At 43.8% G+C, this 23,946-nt stretch overlaps 1 protein-coding gene and 1 long non-coding RNA gene across 18 annotated transcripts in view; one reads left to right on the top strand and one right to left on the bottom strand.

Annotated features, from left to right (window-relative positions):
- LOC310842037 (uncharacterized protein) overlaps positions 1-23,946 on the bottom strand; it is a 292,099-nt gene that overhangs the window by 209,066 nt on the left and 59,087 nt on the right. For 12 of the 14 annotated variants that reach the window (XR_014562784.1, XR_014562785.1, XR_014562787.1 and 9 more), the window contains one exon: positions 16,947-17,048. Coding sequence is in view for 9 of the 14 variants with exons in the window: in XM_083733904.1 (XP_083590030.1) it covers positions 16,947-17,048 (102 nt within the window). In the remaining 5 variants the exon portion in view is untranslated. Of the gene's footprint in view, positions 1-11,753; positions 11,863-16,946; positions 17,049-18,546; positions 18,701-23,946 lie in introns of those variants that run through there. The other 2 variants (XR_014562786.1, XR_014562788.1) reach the window with 2 other exon arrangements.
- On the top strand, positions 2,171-23,870 carry LOC310842047. 4 transcript variants are annotated; one of them, XR_014562792.1, is made up of 5 exons: positions 2,171-2,221; positions 4,875-5,015; positions 7,187-7,269; positions 10,712-10,876; positions 23,647-23,870. It is a non-coding gene; the product is annotated as an uncharacterized lncRNA (long non-coding RNA). The 4 variants fall into 4 exon arrangements; XR_014562793.1 differs by lacking the exon at positions 23,647-23,870 and adding an exon at positions 12,088-12,910; XR_014562794.1 differs by lacking the exon at positions 23,647-23,870 and adding an exon at positions 11,808-12,910.

The following is a 23,946-nucleotide window of genomic DNA, read 5'->3' as shown; positions in this document are numbered from 1 at the left end:
CTGAAAGAGTTTAATTAAACTGAAAGTTAGCTCCAGCAAGCCAGATGGCAAAGTGAAACGACACGCCAAACAAAGGATAATAAAAGCACACATTGCGGTGTTAATGTGCTGTGCTTAATTATATTCCTTTGTGTTATAACAATGTTGAAAACATTTTGTCTGCCGTCGTGCAACTGAGTAGCGGAGTGAAAATCCAGCTGACAAAATGTTTACTCAACTTTCTCACCGTGCAATTTAGATGAGGATGACAATTTGACAAGCAGAGAATATTCAAGTGCAGGTGAAACAATTAAATGCAGCGTCAGGAGCAAATGATTGCTTTTTTGTTGTTGTTGTTGTTGTTGTTGTTGCTGCTGCTGCTGCTGCTACTGCTGCTGCTGCTAAAGTCCTTTTAGTTACTAGCAGTTGCAAGTCATCCAGCAACTCATATCTCCTGGGCAATCTGACAGTAATGGAAAGGGCTCCGTCCGGAAGAAGACTGCGTTGCATGATCTCAGCATAAATATCAGAGGTTGTGAAATATAAGAGCGCCCTGCCTGTGGAATCCTAAATAGTAGATATTTTCTGAAACGATGTGAACAAGAGCAAGATAGGAGTGCACCCACAGAAGCTGTCAGTGAAAGAGACCGACAAACTGTAAAAAATATATATTAGTGGGTGTGAAATATTTTTCAAGGCTAGGCCCTGTTTAATAAGGCCAATGCTAAACTGCAATAAATGGCAGTTTTCAAGTCCTCTCCCTTTCTTCAAAACAAGTTTCAACCCCAGAACTTGTTTTCTATATGCCCCAGGCCGCTTTGAATGTTTGCAGGGGAGACGTTTTCTGGGTCTCCTAGAAGTTTTGGTGAAAAAAATAGTTAGAAAGAGGAGGCATGACAATATTATCAAAGCACCTAAAAGGTCTTTGTAGGAATAAAGGTAAAGGGACCCCTGAACATTAGGTCCAGTCGTGGTCGACTGTGGGGTTGCAGCGCTCATCTCGCTTTATTGGTCGAGGGAGCCGGCATACAGCTTCCGAGTCATGTGGCCAGCATGACTAAGCCGCTTCTGGCGAACCAGAGCAGCGCATGGAAACGCCGTTTACCTTCCCGCCAGAGCGGTACCTATTTATCTACTTGCACTTTGACGTGCTTTCGGACTGGTAGTTTGGCAGGAGCAGGGACCAAGCAACGGGAGCTCACCCCGTCGTGGGGATTCGAACCGCCGACCTTCTGATCGGCAAGTCCTAGGCTCTGTGGTTTAACCCACAGCGCCACCCGCATCCCTATTTGTAGGAATAGTAGGGGTGAAATGGAATCTTATCTGTATTAGAGTTAAGACCTGCAGGGTTGTTTGAGCCTGTTTCATGGAGGAAGAGTAAGTAGACTATGGAGGTACCTATAATAATAAAGGGGAGTACAAAGTGAAGGGTAAAGAATCGAGTTAAGGTTGCACTATCTACTGCAAACCCGCCTCATACCCACTTGACAAGGGTAGAACCTATGTAAGGTACTGCGGAGAGAAGGTTGGTGATGACAGTGGCACCTCAGAATGATATTTGCCCTCAGGGTAGTACGTAGCCCATAAAATCTGTGGCTATTACTAGGAGAAGCAGAAGGACTCCAATGTTTCAGGTTTCGGTATAGGTGTAGGATATTGGTAAAACCTATTTGGTGTTTCGCAACTTTCTGACTAGTTGCAGGACCTTAGCCAGACCTAGCAGAGTTAACACAGAATCCACGAAAGCAATTGGCGACTTGGCTGCAGACAGGATAGACCAATCAGGGAGCGGTCTCCATGTCTCTGTTATAACCAGGCAGACTTACTCCTTCAGATTGCCTTCTGGCTGTCTGCCAAACCTTAATTGACTCTGTGTGAGTAGCTGCACATACACAGTTTCCCAACATAGGAGCCATAGTAAAGACCTCATCCAATGTGAAGGTAAATGCAGATAAAGAATAAGAAGTGCCAGCGGCATATTTTCCATTGTCACAATTCTCTGCAAAGCCAAAATGTGGGGCTCACCAACAAGACGACAAAAATCCACCAACAGCATACAAATCAATATGGCTAACCTGATGCAAAACACCCACCCCACTCACACATGAAAACGAAGACCACCACAGCCAACCACAAATGAATAACCACACCCTAGGCCAACCCCAACCCCTCACCACCAAAGGAGCACAAGCGAACAGCAGAGAACCTGCACAAGCAATGCTGACACCAAACACTACATATAGTAGGAGGGTATCGAAGCAGTGTCAGGAGTCTCAATGCACCCAACTGGACTTACCCCTGCCGCCATTTTAAACCCCCCCCCCTCCCAAAAAACACACCCCATATGCTGTCATTGCTCCAGCAGTGAAAAATAGCCTTGGACCTGTGCTCCCCCTCCACTGGACCTGTGCTCCATTGCACCTGGGAAAACTACAAAATAATGCCGAGGTAGTGACATGCAGGGATACGATACAGCTCTTCTGTTGAAGTGAAGCAGTTTTGTCCCTCTAAACTGCTTGTATGAGAGATAAGGTGGGACTCAGAGCGATTTGGGAAAGTGTGGGATAAATGTAATAAAAGAAAGCTAATTCTTAAGCCTAAGATTTGAGAAGAGGATCATACAAATTCCCTGATCCAAGGCACTAAAAAGAAAGCTTTTGTCTCGGTGATAGTAAATGGTGAGAAAACTAGTCATATCATGCATTCGTGTCTTGTGGCATAGCCCCCAAAGGGCATTTCTGACTGAAGATTGGTAATTTTTTACTTTCAAAACATGATGTCCATTCTCACTTGAGTGTTTCATCTTCCCTCAGTTCTGTAAATGAATTTGTACTTTACGGTCTCGTGAGTTGTGTTAGTTTTATCAATAACATTGACAAGAGACCTATCTGCTCTTTTACTGGTGAAATGTCTTGTCATAGTAGCTACCATAGATTCACCACAGAAAAATACGTTCACTAAATAGCATTGTGGCTTCTTGTTAATAAGCCCTTAAGTACATGCAGTATGTTAAGTCAATTTCAGGTCAGTTTATGCCATCATTTACCCTTTTGTTTTGCTTATTCGTGACATCTGTATGCTGCTTAATTACGGTATTTGCATTTCTACATGGTGTACATAAAAAACAAACCATAGAAAATGGGAAATTTTAATAAACCTTCTGTATACGGAATTTCATTCAGACAGTTCAGGGGTCGGATACATCCGTACCCTCCAACATTTCACCAACGAAAATAGGGATGTCCTAAGTAAAAATGGAACATTCCAGGATCAAATCAGAAACTGGGACTGCTTCTCTAAATCAGGGATGTCCCTGGAAAATATGGACACTTGGAGGGTCTGTATATGCAGAACTGAGCAGAGGATAGGGATGGCAAAATTGGTCAGGTTTGTTTTTCCTTTTCTCATTTCTCCCAACATAAATTCAGTTCTCCACATTTCCACACAATTTGTGAATTGGGGGCGGGGGGGGGCGGGCGGGGAATCTGCATGAAAATTCATCAGCATTTAATGTGAATATCTCCTGATAAATACATTTTTGTATGCCGTTTCGACTAATATACACATTTTTGCTAACAATTTCTCGAAATACCCTTCATAGCCCATATAGCATAACTTGATTACACTTTGAAAAGACAAAACCTTAGAAAATGCCTTGAAAACAATAACAAACCTGCAGGGATACCCCCCCCAATGTATGTATGTATGTATGTATGTATGTATGTATGTATGTATATAAAAACCTTTTACTAAAGTTATTAATTAATTTAGCAGTTTTTTTGAAAAACAACACCACCATAATTTATTTATAAAACATATGATACAAAGTATCCCTATATATATGGGATGCAGGTAGCACTGTGGGTTAAACCACAGAGCCTAGGACTTGCTGATCAGAAGGTCGGCGGTTCAAATCCCCATGATGGGGTGAGCTCCCATTGCTCTGTCCCAGCTCCTGCCAACCTAGCAGGAAGTGCAAGTAGATAGAAGAAGAAGATAAGAGTTTGGATTTGATATCTCGCTTTATCACTACCCGAAGGAGTCTCAAAGCGGCTAACATTCTCCTTTCCCTTCCACCCCCACAACAAACTCTCTGTGAGGGGAGTGGGGCTGAGAGACTTCAGAGAAGTGTGACTAGCCCAAGGTCACCCAGCAGCTGCATGTGGAGGAGCGGAGACGCGAACCCGGTTCGCCAGATTACAAGACTACCGCTCTTAACCACTACACCACACTGGCTCCCAGATAAATAGGTACTGCTCTGGCGGGAAGGTAAACGGCGTTTCTGTGCGCTGCTCTGGTTTCGCCAGGGGCGTCTTAGTTCTGCTGGCCACATGACCCAGAAGCTGTCTGTGGATAAATGTCAGCTCCCTCAGCCAGGAAAGCGAGATGACTGCCGCAACCCCAGAGTCTGCGACTGGACTTAACTATCAGGGGTCCTTTACCTTTACCTTTATGCATATATATAGTGCAAATACTGTACTCCATTTATTTGAAAATTAACATCGTCTAATGGGCAGATTTGTACCATCACTGTTACAAACTATACATGAAAAAATATGTTTAAGCCATCATTGATTTAAATCAGTCCACCTGCCTTTAAAGTTACCCCCCCACACACACACACTCAATTCATTACTAGAATTTGACATGATCTGCATTCTGACATATTGCTCATGCCACCACAATATCTAATTCTCTCCTTACATTGCATTGTTTCAAAAAACTACAAAGCACGGCACCTTTCCTCTTGTAAGGAGGCAAATTCAACTGTTCATTGTCAGCGATAAGCTGATTTTAAAGAGCGTGGCTGCTTACTAATTTTAACCCCAAAAGTTGACACACTAGAGTGACTGTATGTAGGCGACAGCAAAGCGCTCCCCCTTCCCCAAAATTAGGTCACTGGGAGTTCACCGACAAAAAGAAGAAGTCTCTTCTCGTGAATCTCAACAATGTAGACCCAGTTTCATTTACCGTAAGCAACATCCACTTGAAAATACACAGAAAGAAATTCCAACAGAGAAAAGGGCACCAAAGGGGTGAGTAAGAAGCGAGATAATCAGCACCTTTCAAATTCTGCTTTCATCTACAATGACACTGTAATTTTTATGCACTCTTGTCTTCACTTGCTGATGAGGCTGTACATTTCTGAAGCTGAGGTTGCAATCATTTCTGGGTCAGTCATTTATTGCTACGCTTCTCCCTACACCGTGGGTGAGGAACCTGGGGCTCTCCAGTTGTCATTGTCTACAGCTCACATCATCCCTGACCATTGGCTATGCTAGAGAGTCCAAACACACCTGGAGAGGCACAGGTTCCACATCCCTACCCTGTATCTCCTCAGGCAAAGCAGTGTGGTGTAGTGGTTAAGAGCGGTGGACTCGTAATCTGGGGAACCGGGTTCGCATCTCCACTCCTCCACATGCAGCTGCTGGGCTAGTCACACTTCTTTGAAATCTCTCAGCCCCGCTCACCTCACAGAGCGTTTGTTGTGGGGGAGGAAGGGAAAGGAGAATGTTAGCTGCTTTGAGATTCTTTTGGGTATTAATAAAGCGGGATATCAAATCCAAACTCTTCTTCTTCTTCTTGTCCCTCTTTCCTAGTAGCTTCAGGGCTCCTCCAGGTGTCATTTCTTTCTTTTTTAAAAAATACATTTTTATTAATTTTTTAACATATCATTTCTAACAGTCATTTAACATACATTTTTGTCTTATACAATATTTCCATCGACTACCTCTGAAGATTTTCCATTCTTTATCGCTTAATCTGCATTTCTTAATTTCTCTATTACTTTTAATTATCCTTAACTGATATTCTCTTCATAATCTTCCTTGCAATATTTCGCACAATCCTCCTTACCAAACTTCTTGCAGTCCTACTAGCATAATCTGTTTATTACAATTGCTTTTCAGATAATTCAAATATTTACTCCAGTCCTCTAAGAATCTCTGGTCCCGCAGGTTTCGAATCCTTCCTGTCAATTTGTCTAATTCTGCATAGTCCCTCTAGGTGTCGTTTTATCAAGCATTCATTACGATTTTTGCTTATAATGGTATTGGGGTGGTTATATGCAACCACGCTTTCAATATGGTTTGCACGTGCAAAGGTTTTGGGGCCAACACACTGCTTCGTTTCCAAACAGTACATGTCCCATAATATCCTGCTGAAACCCTGCAGCTGCTTATACCACAAATGTTCTGGGTTGTTTCTGCTTTTGCTGCATTATAGCACAAGAGCACCCCTCCAGGTGGCAATGATGAAGGAGCATTGAGGAAGCACAGCAGAGCAACTAATGGGTGGCATGATGTGTGGATGCCCCTGTATAAATCTACCACTGATGCCCTATTATTATTAGCTAAATGTTGCAGCATAGAGCTTCACCCAAAAAAGCCCCACCATTTTGGAGAGGCTAACAGGCTGCTGGGGACTGTGCCTTATGCCCATTTCTATGAGCTGGGAGTGAGTATATATATATATATATATATATATATATATATATATAGTCCAGTAGCACCTTAGAGACCAGCTAAGTTTGTTCTTGGTATAAGCTTTCGTGTGCATGCACACTTCTTCAGATAGCTTATACCAAGAACAAACTTAGTTGGTCTCTAAGGTGCTGCTGGACAATTTTTTTTATTCTTTTATATATTTCAACTGCACCAGACCAACACGGCTACTTACCTGAATCTAGAGCTGGGAGTAGTGATGTTAAATTCTTGAGAATAATCTTTTGGAGAATATTCTCGATTAATGAGGTGTGTACATTTAAAGCGGCTGTGTAGATGACACAGAATTTACAGTTTGTGGAGAATATTTTCTCGGGAGAATTTTCTAGCAGAGAATATTCTCACCTCACAAAAGTAGTTGGGAGTCTCAACAAAGGCCTATCCTGTGCTCACGTCTAGACAATTAATCCAATCCAAAGTGAGCTGCATGCAACTATAGCAGCAAGACGCCGCTGCAAACCAACATTATGCGTGACTGATAAGTTAGGGAAGTCCTTACCTGCTCCCTCTATCTCAACCAATGCACATAAAAATCTGGACTGCATTTCGTCTCATCTGGTAACGTTCATGTCTCCTTAAGGGAGGGGTGGGGAACCTGTGGCCCAAGAACAGACTCAAGAAATGGTGAGGGGAGACGGATCTTTCTTTCTTTCTTTCTTTCTTTCTTTCTTTCTTTCTTTCTTTCTTTCTTTCTTTCTTTTCAGGTCTCACCTTTCCTCCAAGGAGCTCAGACTGGCGTTACAAGATCCTCCCCTTCCCTGTTGTATCATCACAACGACCCTATGAGGTAGGTTAGGTGGACTGGCCCAAGGTCCCCTAGCTCAGTGGCTGGTTGGAGATTTGAACCCTGGTCTCTGAGGTCCTAGTCTGACACTCTAACCCATGGGTAGTCATGGTTTTTTTATACCTACCACCCACTAATGCATCTTCCTTGATGGTGAAATTCCCTCACCGCCCACCAATGATTGATGGAAGGAGGATTCAGCTTGTGCTGTAGAACCCCCTACCGCCCACCTAGAATCATGAAACGCCCACTAGTGGGTGGTAGGGACCAGGTTGACAACCCCTGCTCTAACCACTGCACCATCCTGAGAATGGTGAGAGGGGAGAGCAGAAAATACTGTAGTGGTGGAAGGAGAAGGGTAGCCCTCTGTATACAATCAGCTCAGACCTCTGGAAAGAGCCAGGTGTGCTTCCCCTGATAGCCTGCTGTGAAGGAAGAGAGAGGGAAAGAGAACAAAGGAGAACACAAAAAGAGGGAGAGAAGAGATAGGTACTTTTAGCTCCTGCTCCACCCATCACCTGCATTGCAGCCCTCAACACGCTGACACTGAGGGAATGCAGCCCTCACAAGATGAAAAGGTTCCCCTCTAAGGCATCCACCATCTCACATGGATTTGGTTTTTCCTTTTTATGTAGTAGCAGATGGGGCAGTGGGCACTTTCCTGACCTCTTGGCTGTGGAGTTTCCGATGAGTACTGAGAGGATGGACAAGGTGGCATGAAGGTCAGCACTGTGCAAACATACCAGCAGAGCCCATATGCATTGGAAGATGGTGCAGAACTGACCTCCTCACCACCTTGCTCCCCCAACTTTCCCTCTTGGTGTGTAGCACTGACGCTACTGCCGGGAGGTCAAGAAAGTGTTGCCACCTCACCCCGCTTCTGCTACTGAACAAAACAGATTCAGTTTCCCGAACCTGAAGTCTGGCAGTCGAATTTTGAAATGAAGATATGTAAATCTTGTAAATAAGCAAAAAAAGGTAGATTCCTTAAGCTTCATTTACAGCGGTACCTCGGATTAAAAACGGTTCAGGTTACAAACGCTTCAGGTTACAGACTCCACTAACTCGGAAGTAGTGCCTCGGGTTAAGAACTTTACCTCAGGATGAGAACAGAAATTGCGCGGCAGCGGCACGGCGGCAGCGGGAGGCCCCATTAGCTAAAGTGGTACCTCAGGTTAAGAACAGTTTCAGGTTAAGAATGGACCTCCAGAACAAATTAAGTTCTTAGCCAGAGGTACCACTGTACAAAGATTTTCCACACAGAACCTAACCTTTACTTCATAGCTTTGAAACTTCCTATTTGTCTCTTGATCCAAAAAAGATTTAAAGAAGATTCTTTTTTCCATGGTGCCCATGGACACCAGGATACCTTAAGGCCCAGTCTGTCTCAATTGTTTCCATGAGGTTTTTTTGCCTTTTTTGGAGGGATGCCTATTTGTGGAGGGTGTGACCTGCTTTATTGGGGGAGGGGGTTTCTGTGCTTTATTTGTTTTGGTGTTTGTGTGCGTGTTTTGCCTGTTGTTGTGGAGTTCCTGTGAATCATAGTTTTTCTTCTGGGAAATTGGCATTTTGTGGCCAAAATGTGCCCCAGGGCTCATGTAGGACCCCTGTCTCAGTCTTTGCAAAAGTTGGGTTTAATGCCTTGTTAAAACTACAGTCCTCTTGATAGTTCTGTGCATATTCCGTCTGAAATGGCTGGAGCTTCCACAAACACAGCTGCACAAGGAACGAACACGTCTACGTCTGCAAACACATGTTCCCAAAACTACTGTGTTTATCAAGGTTACACAAAGGTAACCTTGAGATGAGAATTGCAGATGGAAACTGGTGGGTGCGAAGGTTAACTCTTCCCACACCCACCAATTCTTACCTCAAAATGTCCCCTTAAAGGCAATTTCCTCTTAACTGGGTTTACTTCTGGTCCCAGAGAGCAACAGGAATTAAGTGATATTGCTGGAGGAAATTGCATCATTCAAAGCATCCTGAGAAATAATTGCTCAGGTCAAGGAAGCATATGGCAAGAACTTCCATTTTATAAAGGCAGAATTAACAGCATTTTAGGAGCCACCAAACACAAATCAGAATGTTGTTGAACTGCTGTTGCAATTAGGGCTGGACTGGCCAATTTAGAATTGCTACAAAGCCTACCTACTTGGCGAGGAGGAAAACAAATTGCTAAACCTCCAGAAGACACAGTGTGGAACTGATGGGTCTGGGTGCTCAAAATTGGGGTATGTGTGTGTTCATTTCCCCCCTTCAACTCCCATTTGGAAACGGGGTGAAAAATAGGCATTTGGTTGAAGAATTGTGAAGCAGACAAAGCTATGTGGTTGGCCATCCGTTTGTATTGGAGAAAACACCCACAGTGCCTGTTGCAAGGACAATGTGGCCCTACTAAGGTGCCCATGACCCATGGGTTGGAAGCAGAGTTGTCCCTCAAGTTAATGGGCTGGTCAAAATATTATCCATTGACCAGTGGTGGAGGAAGGGGGTGCAGGGGGTGCAGTCTGCCCTGGGTGTCATCACTGAGGGGGAGGGGTGACAAAATGAGTTTTGGGGTGTGTGTGTTTTTTTTTTAAATGGGCTCACGAAACTTTTTAGGAGTGACGTGGTGGCTTAGGTGCCTGCAGGTTCCGTGCTGCCTGAAACGGCAGCGCGGGACTTGCATCTACCTACTGCCTCTCCCTCAGCCACCCTACAGCTGAGGAGGAGGCAGCGTAGAGGCTCCAAGCGTCAGGGAGACTCGCCCCACCCCCACAGGTGGATCGCCCCGCCCCTGGCTGGAGGACACGCCTCCGTACCTGAGCAGCTAGCTACGCCGCTGATATTGACCACCTAGTCTGTGACTGCAGCCACATGTTGTCAAACAATGGCAAACACATTCCATCGGCATTCCAAGTTGCAACAAGCCTATGCCTACACACAGAGAGAGAGACACTAACACCCATCACTAGGTAGCATTCATGCTATTCCATCAGGTTGCAGCAGCGGGTGAGATGGAAAGCAAGGCCACCCCATGGGCTTAGCTGGAAGCCCAGCCATATTTGCCCAGCTGGTCATGATCAGAACTACTATTGAAGTATAGGTGCCCAGTTCTCTTTTTTCCTCTTTCCTCACCAACTTTCTTTCTTTTTAATTATTGCACCTTTTAGATGGTAAAGACAAGGTCTGTCTTTCTTTCCTTTTTTCCTTTCTTTACTGATTGCATGTAAGGCTCTCCAGCAGCCTTTCTGACTATCAAGTAGGTGCAAAAATGCATCAGATAAATAAATGCCGCATTGCAGATAGCAGCTTACATCTTAAAACAGAATTCGCTATAGTGTTATATAGGAAGACTAAAGGTTGTTTGCCTCCTAACACTACAGCAGTGTTAGGGGTCAAGCCAAGAAGCACAACAAAGCTTCTTTTGTTGTCTGCCTGCTACATTTGCAGCCATCCCAAACAGGAAAAGAAGACGTCAGCAAGAGCAAAGGCCGCTGCCTAGGGCTGACCCTGTCACCATTCTTCTCGCTGCGGAACCCAGAAGTAGATCCTGCATGAGATCTAGTAGGCTGCTCTGCAGAGCTCCTGTGAGGGGCTGCACTTTCGACACCTGATAACCTCTAAACAGGTAATCTGACTATTATTGGAGCAACTGAGGTTTTTTTTGGTAATTAACACAACTTTACAATTAATTATCTCCTAACATTAGGTTAATGCTTCAAAAAATGCTTGCACATTATTGGCCAACATTTGACTTAGTGACTTGGCCAAATGTTATTTGAATGGTCAAATGCCCAAACCTAGCTTGCAGCACATTGACATACACTGAAAGTAAAATAAACTACAGTACTGCAATGGCACCAAATCCATCGGAATCATTTCCATTAACCCGAATTATTGGCATTTTGCATGCTGAATTTTTCAGGTACTAAGTTTTAGATGGTTGTTACGGGTAGTCAGTCCAACATAGCAACAAGCTATTCACATCACCTTCTCACAGAAGCTGAAGACCTTGATCTGTAAGTGTATATTTAAGGAAGGGCACACTGGATTTGTGGCATAGTGCTACAAAAAGAGCAATGGAAAAGAAAAAAAGTTTTTTCCAGCATTATAAGGGGCTCTCCACAAAAATCAGAGACATCCTGATTTGCAGGTCTGTGCAACAACCAGCACTGTATTCTGAACTCTATTTCCAAGGACTGTCAGTTCTCTGCACCCCTTCACTGCCCAGTGTTCAGTCTGTCTGCAACACTCCCAAATTGTCTGCAAGACTCTTTCTCAGCTAGGTAAGATTCTAAAGCTAAAGCAGATTAATTAGGGAAGGTAAAACACTGAGAATTCAATTGTCAGAAAACTGCTGTACAACAGAAGGCCACCCTTTGCACATGAGAATGCACTGGATTCTGAACCATGCTGGGAAGAGCAGCTAAATCTTAAAGTGCCAGTATATCCTTAAGCCACATAGCCTGCTAAATTGGGCAATGATAGAAAAGAAAGCTGCTTACCATTCTCTTTCTTTCTTTCCTCTCTTTTCTTCTCTCCATGTTCTTTGAAAGAAGGTGATAGAAACTGATCTATAGATGATACCACTTTGTGAAGGATTGATGAAAAGCAACTGCTAGCAGCAAAGGCATAATATCACTTATTTCCTTGCATTTTAAAAATATTAATAATGATATGATTAACAGGGGAGAAAACTCAACTCCAGTCTTCATGTTCACTGTAACCAGATTACTCATGCTGACTCATCAACCACCACTTCCTCTCTTACATTCTCTTCATACTTCAGAGTATGACTAGTCAACTTCTCAAGATCACTGTATCTCAAATTTATTCCAGGAAGGAGTCCATGCCGTGGGAGGAAAACGCTTTCCAACTCAGTTAGAATCCTCCCCCCCCTCTAATGCTAAAGGAAGTAATTTCATCCCACAAGGAATAATATGTTTGGAGAGGATTTGCAGGCAGACACACCACACACACACACACACACACACACACACGAGTCAGGAATTACAGAGGATGCTCAACGTTCAATGGGTGCACTTTTAAATGTGTGGCACCATCTTTTATTCCCCCATCCAATTTATATGTTGACAGCTCAAACTGGAAAACTAGCAACGTCAAAGCAATAAATGGGAGAAGATACTGAAATAAAATGGAAGAATGCTTTTGTAGGCAAGTTGTGTGTAAAAGACTGCCAACCCTGAGCAGACACTAAAAAGACTCTGGAATTAGTCACCTTTCCTCAAAGTGTCTATTTGCATTTGACAGCCAAGGATCACTTCCCACCATCCCCGATTTTTCTCTATGATTGCAATCACATCCTTGAAAATGTGTCAGCAATATTCGGTGAAAGCTCATATCAGAATAAGGGCTGCTAAAGTGGTCAGTAGCGGACTGCGCCTTCCCAAGGGATTGCTCCACCCACAGGGAAATGTTATGTACTAAGCTTGGATCCTAGAACAATAGGCAAGTAGGCAAGTAGGATCCTAGAATGCAACAACTGATTGGCTTGCAGGAAAAGACCAATCAGGCTCCAGGAGGGAAGCAGAATCAGCCAATCAGACGGGACTCATTGTGTAAATAATGTATATAAAAGCCTGAGGTTTGGGGGGCAATTCAATCACTGTTTTACAAGCTGCAATAAAGAGCATGAAATCACTACAGGACTCTGAGTATATTTCATGTCCACTGCATAGCATATCACTACCTAAGTGCAACAGAGCGAGCTCGGTTTTTTCAACAACTAATCGGATTGTTCCCAAATTGGAGAAATCTGAGATCAGGGGGGGAAATGTGTGTGACTGCAGTTCTTTGCAATGCAGATCACGTAGACGGCAAAAACTTAATAAGAACACGGGATGAGCAATTTCAACTCCACATTATACTCCGGAGTGGACAAGCCCTCTGTATTCTCAAAGAGTTTTTTCACGACCCACTTCTTTAGCAAGATCTTTCTGATCCATCTTGATCACAGCAGGACCTCACCAGTGTAATACCAGTGTTCTGCCTCAACAGGCCGATGATTATATATTAGGAACCCACAGCTGCTCAGAGCTCCCAGGTGAAGGTGAAGGAGGCATGTGCATTGTTCATATATCACACATAATTGCTGCAGGAAATGCCAGTGCTGGATCCCGCCTGCCCTGATTCCCACACCACTCCTGGTCAGTTCCTGACCTCTCCCACAGCCTCTATCTTGTCCATCTAATACAGGTTGTAAATCCTCCTAGTTGAAGCTTCTGTACCACAGCAATTCCAGGGCAATGTCATAAGGACATGTCTCAGGATAGCTAACGACAGCAGGCCCAGTACATTAAAAACCAAAAACTCTAGTAACAACAATCAGTCCATTAACAACTAGAAGCAGCTGGTGAAAATAAAACAACAGCCAGTACTAAAATTCAGTTCCAGTTAAAAGGGAGGGGTGGAATGCAAGGAATCCAAAAACCAATTAAGTGCCACTACAAGAGAACAGGACAGTCCTCACCCAGAGCCCCAAAGAAGGGCACACAGGTAACAAATTAAGAGGGGTGGTCCTATCGTAAGTTACAACAAGCCACGTTAAGGCTGAGGCGGTAGATCAGGAGACGCAGCAGATTGTGCCCTCCCACAATGCACTACTGAAGCTACTTATAGTTTACACACATGAGCTTGCGAATAATATGTAGTTTGGTCCTTTGTCTCCTTGGCCCCCTCCGCACTACACACTTAGCACATTGCCGTGCCACTTTAAACAGGCATGGCTTCCCCCAAATAATCCTGGTAAGCGAGTGCAGTTTGGTAAGGGTGCTGTGAGTTGTTGGTTGTTGGTTAGTTATGTCCGACTCTTCGTGACCCCATGGACCAGAGCACGCCAGGCACTCCTGTCTTCCACAGTTTGGTCAAACTCATGGTGGTAGCCTCGAGAACACTGTCCAACCATCTCGTCCTCTGTCGTCCCCTTCTCCCAACATCAGGGTCTTTTCCAGGGAGCCTTCTCTTCTCATGAGGTGGCCAAAGTATTGGAGCCTCAGCTTCAGGATCTGTCCTTCCAGTGAGCACTCAGGGCTGATTTCCTTAAGAATGAAGAGGTTTGATCTTCTTGCAGTCCATGGGACTCTCAAGTTGTTAGGAGACCCCTATTCACCTCACAGAGCTATAATGCACATATTTCCCTGGGCGTTGATTGTTAAACCGCCCTGAAAACTGTAGCTCTGTGAGGGGAACAGGGATCTCTCAACAACTCTCAGCACCCTTAACAAACTACAGTTCCCAGGATTCTTTCATGACAGCCATTACTGTCTGAAGTGGTATGATACTGTTTTAAATGTATGGTGCAGACAGAGCCACAGAATGAACAATTCAATCCAAGAGCAAGGACAAAAAGCTACAAATATTGTCCGAAACCAAAGAGTTACAAATGCAAAGATTTTGGGCTCCTACAGATGACCTGCTGATTGAGCTTTCATCCTGATTTGTTTGTGTGTTTTCTGTTAATCATTTGACCATTCCAAACTTTCCCCTATGACTTTCCTAAGCACAAAAAGCTGTTACAGGAAGTGCATTTGTTGCGCCAGGCAGCAGATCACTCAAAACCACTTCAGTTGTGGCAAACCTAAATTCCGGAGTGTGCTTGAATCTCTCTCATGAAACACAGATAGACTGGACACAACTGTCCTTACACAAATTTGAATAACAAAATAAAAATTTTAAGACTTTCTCTACATGCAGGTTAAGTTTAGATAGTCAGCTAACCCTGTGTATGTTTGCTACCCAACAAAGGCTGGTCAAGGAAGTTCTGGTAAACCAACAAACCACAAGTAAGGGTCATTTGAACCAGCGTGCCTCAGCTTGTCAGGGTGACAAATACCTCAGGACTGTTTTTTGAATGCTACCAAGCAACAGCTAAAGCAGAAAAATAATCTCTCAGCACTTTACATAAAGTAGTATAAAGTATTCATTTAAAATAGTGATTTTAAAATATAGACATAATAAAAATTATCAGAATATGTATAAAATCAACTGCTTTAAATACAAATGTACACAAGAAAATTCATTGTCTGGGCAGGAGGGCCTATACAGAAAAACAGAAACAGTAGACGTCAAAAACAGTACAATGAAGGGGCCTGCATGATAGGCAGGGAGTTCCAATAAAAAGGTGAAAAGCTTGATTTCTCGCAAATATGGAACATTATGTGGCGCTGTAACACTGCTCCTTCTGCAGGTTGGGTGGCACACACAGGGCAAGGCATTCCTTTAAATAAATAGCTCCCAAGCGTATATAAGCACCTGTTACACTAATTGTAACATCTTGAATTTGGCCCAGTCACAGGCGGTTGGATCTTTGAACAGGGTGCTGACAGAGTCTTAACTGCTCTCAGTTCGTGAAGGAGTTTTGAGGCTAGATCTGTACAGGGTAGCAAATGATGGGACTTCCATTCTGCTTCACTAACTACAGCTTCTGGACAAAGCACAAAGGAAACCCCACGCCAGTGTGCATTGAGAACCTACCATCCCATCACTCCCAGACAAATGTGCACAGGATTGCAGCCTGAAAAAGATACATCCCTCTTTAAAAAGATGTACCTTTGATCTCGAAGCTATTCATAGCTTTTTTGTCACCTTTCCTTTTTACACCAGAGTGCCCCTTTCTATCTGAAAGCATCTTGTAGGAAGCAAATTTCTGGGACTTATTTTGGTGCCCGGAACAAGAGTTGGCCCAGCAGTGGGGGTTTTTAACACATCACACTACCAAGTTAAAATAAAAGTTGGTGAAATTTTAAGCAGGAGTTAACTGGTGGACCCTGTGACCACCTTCAGTCCTGTCCAATCACTTGCCTTCTTTTACTCCCTGCCGCTACCAATGTCACTGTGAAAACCCCAGCCAGGGCCGGCCCACCCATGAGCCAATGTGAGACGACTGCCTCAGGTGGCAGGATCCACAGGAGCAACATATCCCAATGTAGATTGTTACTCCCTCTTGTTCACTTACCACTTCTTCCCTGGTGGGGAGGAGGCGCCATTTTGTGGTTCGCCTCAGGCGCCAAAATGTCTATAAAAATTAGGCTGCTCTCCAGGGCTTCTGAGAGGAGGTCATTCCCCATCATCTGCTACAGCTACCTGACCCTTTTAACTGGAGGTGCTGCCATGGATCTCCTTGGTACCTACTGCTGTGGTCTCCCTGCTCCCATGCAAGACAGACGATTCTCTCTCTTGCTCAGCTTCGTAGGTTCAGGGAAGGTACCAACTGTCTGAGGGCTCACAGTGCCAGTTAGGCCGATCAGACTCCGCAAACTATCTGGATGGGAAACCACCCAAGAACCATATGCAGACCATGCTTTAGCTCCTCAAATAGCACCAACCAGTCAAAATGAGGCTTATTTTCCTCACTATTGTTTCAGTAAATACCAGGGCCTGTATTTTTTTTAATGGCTAGCTCACCGCACGGCAGACAGATAATAATCATTGCCTAGAGCAAATACTGTCTAGCTAAAAGCAACCAGGACAGGGTTGGGGCTCTTCTAAAAACTTTTCAGAAATAGCCTAGCAGGTGTAGCTTCTCCAAAGGGAGTGTTGCAGAGATGCACCGCTGTGCCTGCAGAACGTTGTCCTGCTTCCAGAGCCCTAAAGTCCTGCGCCTTTAGAAGCGTGGCCATGCTACACCCGATCCTTCCCTGTAACATACATTAATAGAAAGCTGCTTGCCATTCCCTTACCTTTCTGTGGCTTCCACTGACATCGATGCAGGTCACGCAGCACAACTGCAAATGGTCCGGCTTGTCCTGGGAATAATAACCATGCTAGGTCCCATGTCAATCCTGTGCCAAAAAAGAAGGCAAGGGGGGTGGGGAGAGATGAGGAAACGAAGGGGGAATATTTTCCCACACATTGTAGTCACACTTACTGTTTTACTATTCCTTTAAAAGGACAGAAATCTGTTTTTGTAAGAAAGTGAAGCTTCTGGGAGAAATTATAAACCGAGATCAAAATTGGGTCTTAAAAAAAAAGGGCGGAAAGAGGTAGGGGGAACGGATAAACAAATTTGTCAAAAATAACCGGAGTGTGTGGCTCTGCTTTCCGGTGAACTTTTAGACCTTTGTAGAAAGAAGTCCTGAGAAACATTTTCATGGGAACATTAAGGATCCATCTTTCCCACACTGAAGCCAGCATTAAGACTTTTACTAACTTCTGTGGAATCTGGACCATACCCTCTAATGGAGATATTAATTCCCAAACTGCTAATGTGGGGGGGGGGGCAGGGGTGGAGATGAAACAGCACAAACCAAATGAAACTGAGTAATAGAAGCAGTTGTAAATGTCCATGAATATATGAAGCTGCCTCAGACCATTGGCCAGGGCCAGCCCTACTATTAGGCAAAGTCAGACAGCTGAGTTTGGGAGTCAATGAAAGGGCAGCATATTGTTAGTTATTTCATTAATTTAATTTTTTTTACAAGCAGCATTGTACCAAGTGCTGCCCCAGAATTCTAAGAAACCAAAAAAATCTGTGCAGTTTTGAAATCAGCTATTAGAATCTGTGCGGTTTGGAAAGGTTCAGTCTGCTAGCTCAATTCAAAATGGCATCCGATTGTATACCTATACAGACAAAAAGCCTTCTTGACCTCAAGGACCATCATGCAAAATATCTTAAGAGGTGTCCCAAGGCATAGCAAACAAACAAACAACTTCCCAAAATACACAGCAGACTAACAGCCTTGGTGTTGCTCAGGAATTGAGAAACCAAAAATCCAGCCCTTCAGTGCGACAGCAACATTTACAGACATTTTACAAGATGACCACATGACACTGGTCCTAAAAAAGTATAACTTGGCTCCCAATATGTTTCCTAGCACAATACCGAGTGTTGGTGTTGACATTTGAACCCCACCCGGCTTTGGTCCTGTATACCTGATGGGTCATCTCCATCTCTACCGTTACAGGGAATCAGACAGAGGGCCTTCTCAGCAGAGGCACCTGCCCTGTGGAACACCCTCCTGTCAAATGTCCAGGAAATAAACAATTATTTGACTTTTAGAAGACATCTGAAGGCAGCCCTCTTTTGGAAAAAGAGTGGCTGGGTCTACCCCGTCAGATGGGCAGGGTACAAGAAATATTTGATGCTGATGATTATTATGAAAGGGCCCTTTGCCCTCAAGACAACTACTTTTGTCCGACTAATGCAATTCTTTTCTCTTGGGACTCCCATAGTAGTTTTTTGCCCCCCACCACCTTTTTCATGAGCTTCTTAAGGAAAATCTTGTGAATTTTGAGACACACAACTCCCTGATTTCTTTTGACAGCACAATACTTATTTACCTGCTTCTGGTTAGAATCCACACACACAACTGGTTTTCTAACTGAGAGGGCCAGCTCTGCCATGACGCAGAATGAAGCAGCTGTTTCAGGCAGCTGAATTTGGATGTCGTTAACGAGCAACAGATTTATTTAATTTATCATTGTTGCATTTTTCCTGCAAAGAAAAGGGAAGAGGCACTTGTGGGATTTTCCGCTTCAGGTGCCGGGGGGCTGTCTGTATCTTGATTCTTGAAAGGAGAGGGACACCGTTTGCTGCTGTTCTCAAGCAGCCAAAGGCCTTGTGCCAGCCTGTGCAATCACATCCCCACCAACAAATCATATTTTTTTACTTTCAAGAGCTGGCAACCCTGCAACATCACCGAGTCCCATTTCTTGAGTTTCTGAGTTTGGGATACTGGTGATCTGGCAACTTGACAAGATGAGAAAGACTAATACTGCCCATTACGAAGTAGTTCCTAGAAGAGCTACTAAAAAGTGAAATAAGTTTCATTGGGAAGTAATTGAATCCCACTTCCTTGTTGGAAGTTTTGAAAAGCTCAAAAACACTTGGGCAGGCTTCTTTCTTGGCTCAGGACAGAGAATTGAACTAGATGATCCACTGGCTTCTGTCCAACAGCAGGAACTGAAAGAGGAAATGTAAACATTTGAATGCTCCCTCTGTAGAATATTGAGACCTGTTGATGTGTCACAAACACCCTGCAAATGGAAAACCTAATTAGGGAAACCTGATTAGGGAAGCCTAATAATCATAAACTTACACCCCAACATGTAGGGTGCTTTTGATCTGGGGGAGCATTCAAATAGGTAACTTCCCACTTGTGGTTTGGTTTTGTAGGAAGGACTCATACAGTGTTCGTTCTTTCTTTCTTTCTTTCTTTCTTTCTTTCTTTCTTTCTTTCTTTCTTAATCAGCTATATTACAGTCCCAATAAAGCAGCAAGCTTAGAAAATTCCTGCACACATTTCAGAATCTTAAAAAATAAATAAATCATCCTGCATCATGAGAATTCAAAATGTACCACCACACAAATTGAGCACTGAAAACAAGCACTTCCCCTTGGAACCCTTGCATGCCTTCTTATAGCATAGCGCAAGAAGAACCACACACTGCAGTTGTGCCTTCAAAATGGGAATCCTCAGGTTGCATAGGGCACCATGTTTAAGGAAGCATCTGTCCAGCTCTACCGCGGACTGCAGGATCTGATTACCCATCTATAAAATGGGTGTAATAATCCAAACAGCTGCCTCCTTGCTAATTGGTTCATTACAAGCACTCATTTCTCTAGCATATAATAATGGGATACATCTTGCAATAAATATGCTAGCTAAGCACTACAATATTGTCTCTATAATTTAATGGACCCACAGTGGGGAGGAGAGACAGTTCATGTTTCACATCTCATTTTGCCTTTGAATAACCAATAACACATTGCTAAAAGCTGGCTGCATGAAACAAGTGCTTCATTTGCTGCTTTGGCTTTCTGCTAAATTACAGCACTTTGAAGGAAGGAGAGTGGAGAAGGGGAGAGAAGGAGCTGACTGTTTTCTAAAAGCCGATCAGCTGACATTTAATTGCGGTTATGCTTTTTTTTTTATTGCTTTTGGCTTAACCTCCCTCTCTCCTCCTCTACTACCTAAATAACAGAGCGGTATCTTTTGCCATGGAAAACAAAAACCTATTAAATGTCAGGCACAAAGGGGAATAAAAAGATGCTGACATTATGCTTTGCAAGGACAAATTAATTTATGAAAAGAATGTGCGCTTGCCACAACTCATGGAAAAGGGAGAGGGGAAAAAATCTCCACGGAGAAAATTATATTAGCCAAAAGAAAATGTAAATGTAAAGTCCTGGTAAGTATGTGAAGTTGCAAGAGCAACTCATTTTCAGTTAGTGTCCAGCTTTCCCAGATCTTGTTCTGTGTGCAGCAATGACACTCCTATGTGCAGCAGTTGTATTGGAAGTGCGACATCCTATGCGATTCGGCTGCACATAGAAAACAAGAACAGATGCACTGCCGCGGTGCAGAAAAATCGCAACTTAACCAGCAGGGTAAAATTACAGTCCGACTGCTGAGAACATGTGATTTTCGCATGAGAAGCACTTCCTGGAGGAAGATATTTTTATTCCCTGTGGCAACTAACAGTTTTACAACTTCGGGGACACGCATTGGAATCTCCTGCATCAACTAAGTACAGTGGTACCTCGGGTTAAGAACTTAATTCGTTCTGGAGGTCCGTTCTTAACCTGAAACTGTTCTTAACCTGAGGTACCACTTTAGCTAATGGGGCCTCCCGCTGCCGCTGGAGCATGTTTTCTGTTCTCATCCTGAAGCAAAGTTCTTAACCCAAGGTACTACTTCCGGGTTAGCGGAGTCTGTAACCTGAAGCTTCTGTAACCCGAGGTACCACAGTAGCGACTATGTTTTTGGACTTGTTTGTTTCTTAAATGCCCAGAATTGCCTTCAGAGACTGAACAGGTCCCCTACCACCCCAATAACATTCCTGCCACCTCTTAGATCAGAACACAAACTAACTTACCCTCACAAACAACTCTTATCCATTTGGGGACCCCTGCTTATGTTTGACATTTGCTTTAGTTCTTTGTGGATTGTTTGCTGCCTGCTCTAGGGAGTTAAAGTGGGTATCCCATCTCCTTTTGAGGTTTTGCCTAAAGAAATAAAGGCAAGAGGCTAAGAAATAAGGTGGCACTCCTATGCCTGTGGGTCTGGAGACCTCTCACACCAAACAGAGAAAAGGGGCACTTCCAGATGTTTGCCATTTTCATGAGGGATTCTATATAACACACCGGTGGATTCTGGTTGCACAGTTCAATATGATTTGGTGCTCTTGAGCAACAAAATCATTTCCCCACAGAGCCAGACATTTTACGATAAGAAAAGTGAGGGGGGGAAAGGTGTGAGATAACACCTGCTTCAGAAATCATCATCTGACCTTCCTGCAAACAAATCAGAACAAATGCTCAGTAAACAGATGGCGTCTTATAACCTCCCCACAAACTTGTGCAGACAAATCAGGATGAATGCTCAATAAACAGGTCATCTGGAAATGAGCTGGGCGGGTTAGCTTCTCGGCATACAGGGGAGGAAAACTGCTGATTCTTGCCTCATAAGATCACCGTTGCAGTCGAGGCACGACCTCTCCAGCCATCCCAAGTGTGGTTAATACGTGTGCACAGGCAGCTGCAGCTGGGGTAGCAGGTGGCAGAAATTGAGGGTGCTCCTTGCATGAGCAGAGGTGCCTTTCTACAAACAAGATACTCACAGATCCAGGCCTTTGGCAATGGAAATAAATAAACTAAACATATGGTTTTCTGAAATTGGAGATAAAAATCTATCAACTGAGTCTGTACGTTGATGCCATCGCTCTAGCCACGGCAGACCCAGCTAAACTGACAGGATCATTGCAGTGTGTGATTTCAAAGCAGTTTCAAAAGGTAAATAGATCAAGTTCAATAGATATTGGCCTTAAAATAAATAATAAAGGTCTAGGTATGCCAGTAGTTTGCTTGTTTCTATTTGAAATGATATGAGCAGGCTGAACACTGGTGTCAGGCGTTATAGATGTGAAGGGCATATTAGGTATATAGACATCCACAGAGGAAGGCAGGAACCCCAACCATATACCCTCCAGGCAAATTCATAAGGCAGCAACCAGTCCTTCAGATATCCAGGTCCAAAGCCCGAAACGACTTTCAAGATTAAAAGCCGGCACTTTGAATTGTGCCCTGGAACAAATGGGAAGCCAATGGAGTTCACTGGAGTTAGTGCCAACCAGTGACCCAGCTTTCGCATTTTGTGCCAGCTGGAGCTTTCTGAGTAGTTTACAAATGTGGTTCCACATACAATGCACTGCAGTGGTCCAATCTAATCCAGGTGCTGGGTAACAGTGGCCAGGATATTTCTTTTCAGGGGGAGGAGACACAGCTGGAGCACCAGACGAAGCTGGTGGAAGGTGCCTCATGCCACAGATGCCACCTGGGCATCCAACAGAAGGGCAAGATATAATAACTGCATCAACTATCCAGTTTGGTCCCGAGTTAGCAGAGTCCAGCTCCTGTGAAAGAGCTCTTCTTCACTTGCCGCAGGCACCTATTGGACAGTACTTGTGATGACATAGAAGAAGACACAACCCCCATGCTTTACAGTGGTACCTCTGGATGCAAATGGGATCCATTCCAGAGCCCCGTTCGCATCATGAGCAGAACGCAACCTGTGTCTGCGTGTCTACGCATGCACGGGTCGCAATTTGCCACATCTACACATGTGCGTGCCATCATTCTGAGCGTCTGCGCATGCGCGAGCGGTGAAACCTGGAAGTAACCCGTTCTGTTACTTCCGGGTCACCCGGGACGCAATCTGAAAAGATTTAACCTGAAGCATCTTTAACCCGAGGTATGACTGTATAGGTTGCGTACCCATTGTTCCTTTAAAGCACCCTTCAAAAAAATCACGGGAACTATAGTTCATTAAGGGCGCTGGGAACCGTAGCTCCGTGAGGGGTGTCCTATTGATTTATTGAAACTTATACAGCTCCCTTCATTCAAAGATCACAGGGGAGTTTGCAGCATAAAAATACAAAGCAAAAACACAAAATAAGTAACGGAGCGAAAGAAATGAAAACACAGCTCCCAGAATTCTTTGGGGGGTGCTTTAAAAAGCATGATGCACATGCAAGCATGGTTTAAGATTTTTAGTTCTATAAAAAAAGCAAGGGCTCCTCCACTATTTCCCCTCAACTTTCTTCTTTTTCAGCAGGGGAGTGACCACCTAACATTTTTCAAAGGCAAATCTTTTCAGCCTCAGCAAAACTTGTCCCATATGAGTAAGCCTCTTTCTCTCCACCTCGGCTACATATGCTAACACATACTACAGTTGCGTGATCATTGCTAGTTTCGGCTGCAGTACTAGGCAGGAAGTTGCTTCCGTACCTCAAGAAGGAATAAATAAAATACTCTTAGCTGATAGTGGTTTTGTTTTTATTCCTGCCTTTATTGCACTTGACATAATGTAGGCAGTTTACATGTAACCAAGCCAGATGGATGTGAAATGTTTTTTTCTTCCCTTTTTTTCTCCTTTGCAGGTGCTTTAATAGTGATGCCAAGAAAATCTGGATCAGAAAAAGCCAGTCCTTTTCCAAACATTCTAAAGGATTGAAGTATATATGGCTCAGCTTCAGATGACATATTTGACTGCACTACATAAAAATAAATCCCTCAAACCGCACTTAAAAAACTATAGCAAGGACTTTTAAGCAATACACATAGAGCTGTAAAATAAAACGGAGCTGGCTAATGAAGCATACTGATTTCTATAAATCCTTATATTTTAAAAAACAAAAATACCGCCTCGAGCTTAGCTTTTGAGAGAAACCACATCCTTT

Source organism: Podarcis gaigeae, assembly GCF_964106915.1.
Source record: "Podarcis gaigeae genome assembly, chromosome: 3".
Lineage (NCBI taxonomy): Eukaryota > Metazoa > Chordata > Lepidosauria > Squamata > Lacertidae > Podarcis > Podarcis gaigeae.
Note: the sequence above shows the minus strand (reverse complement) of the source record. Positions and strands in the feature narration are given on the sequence as shown.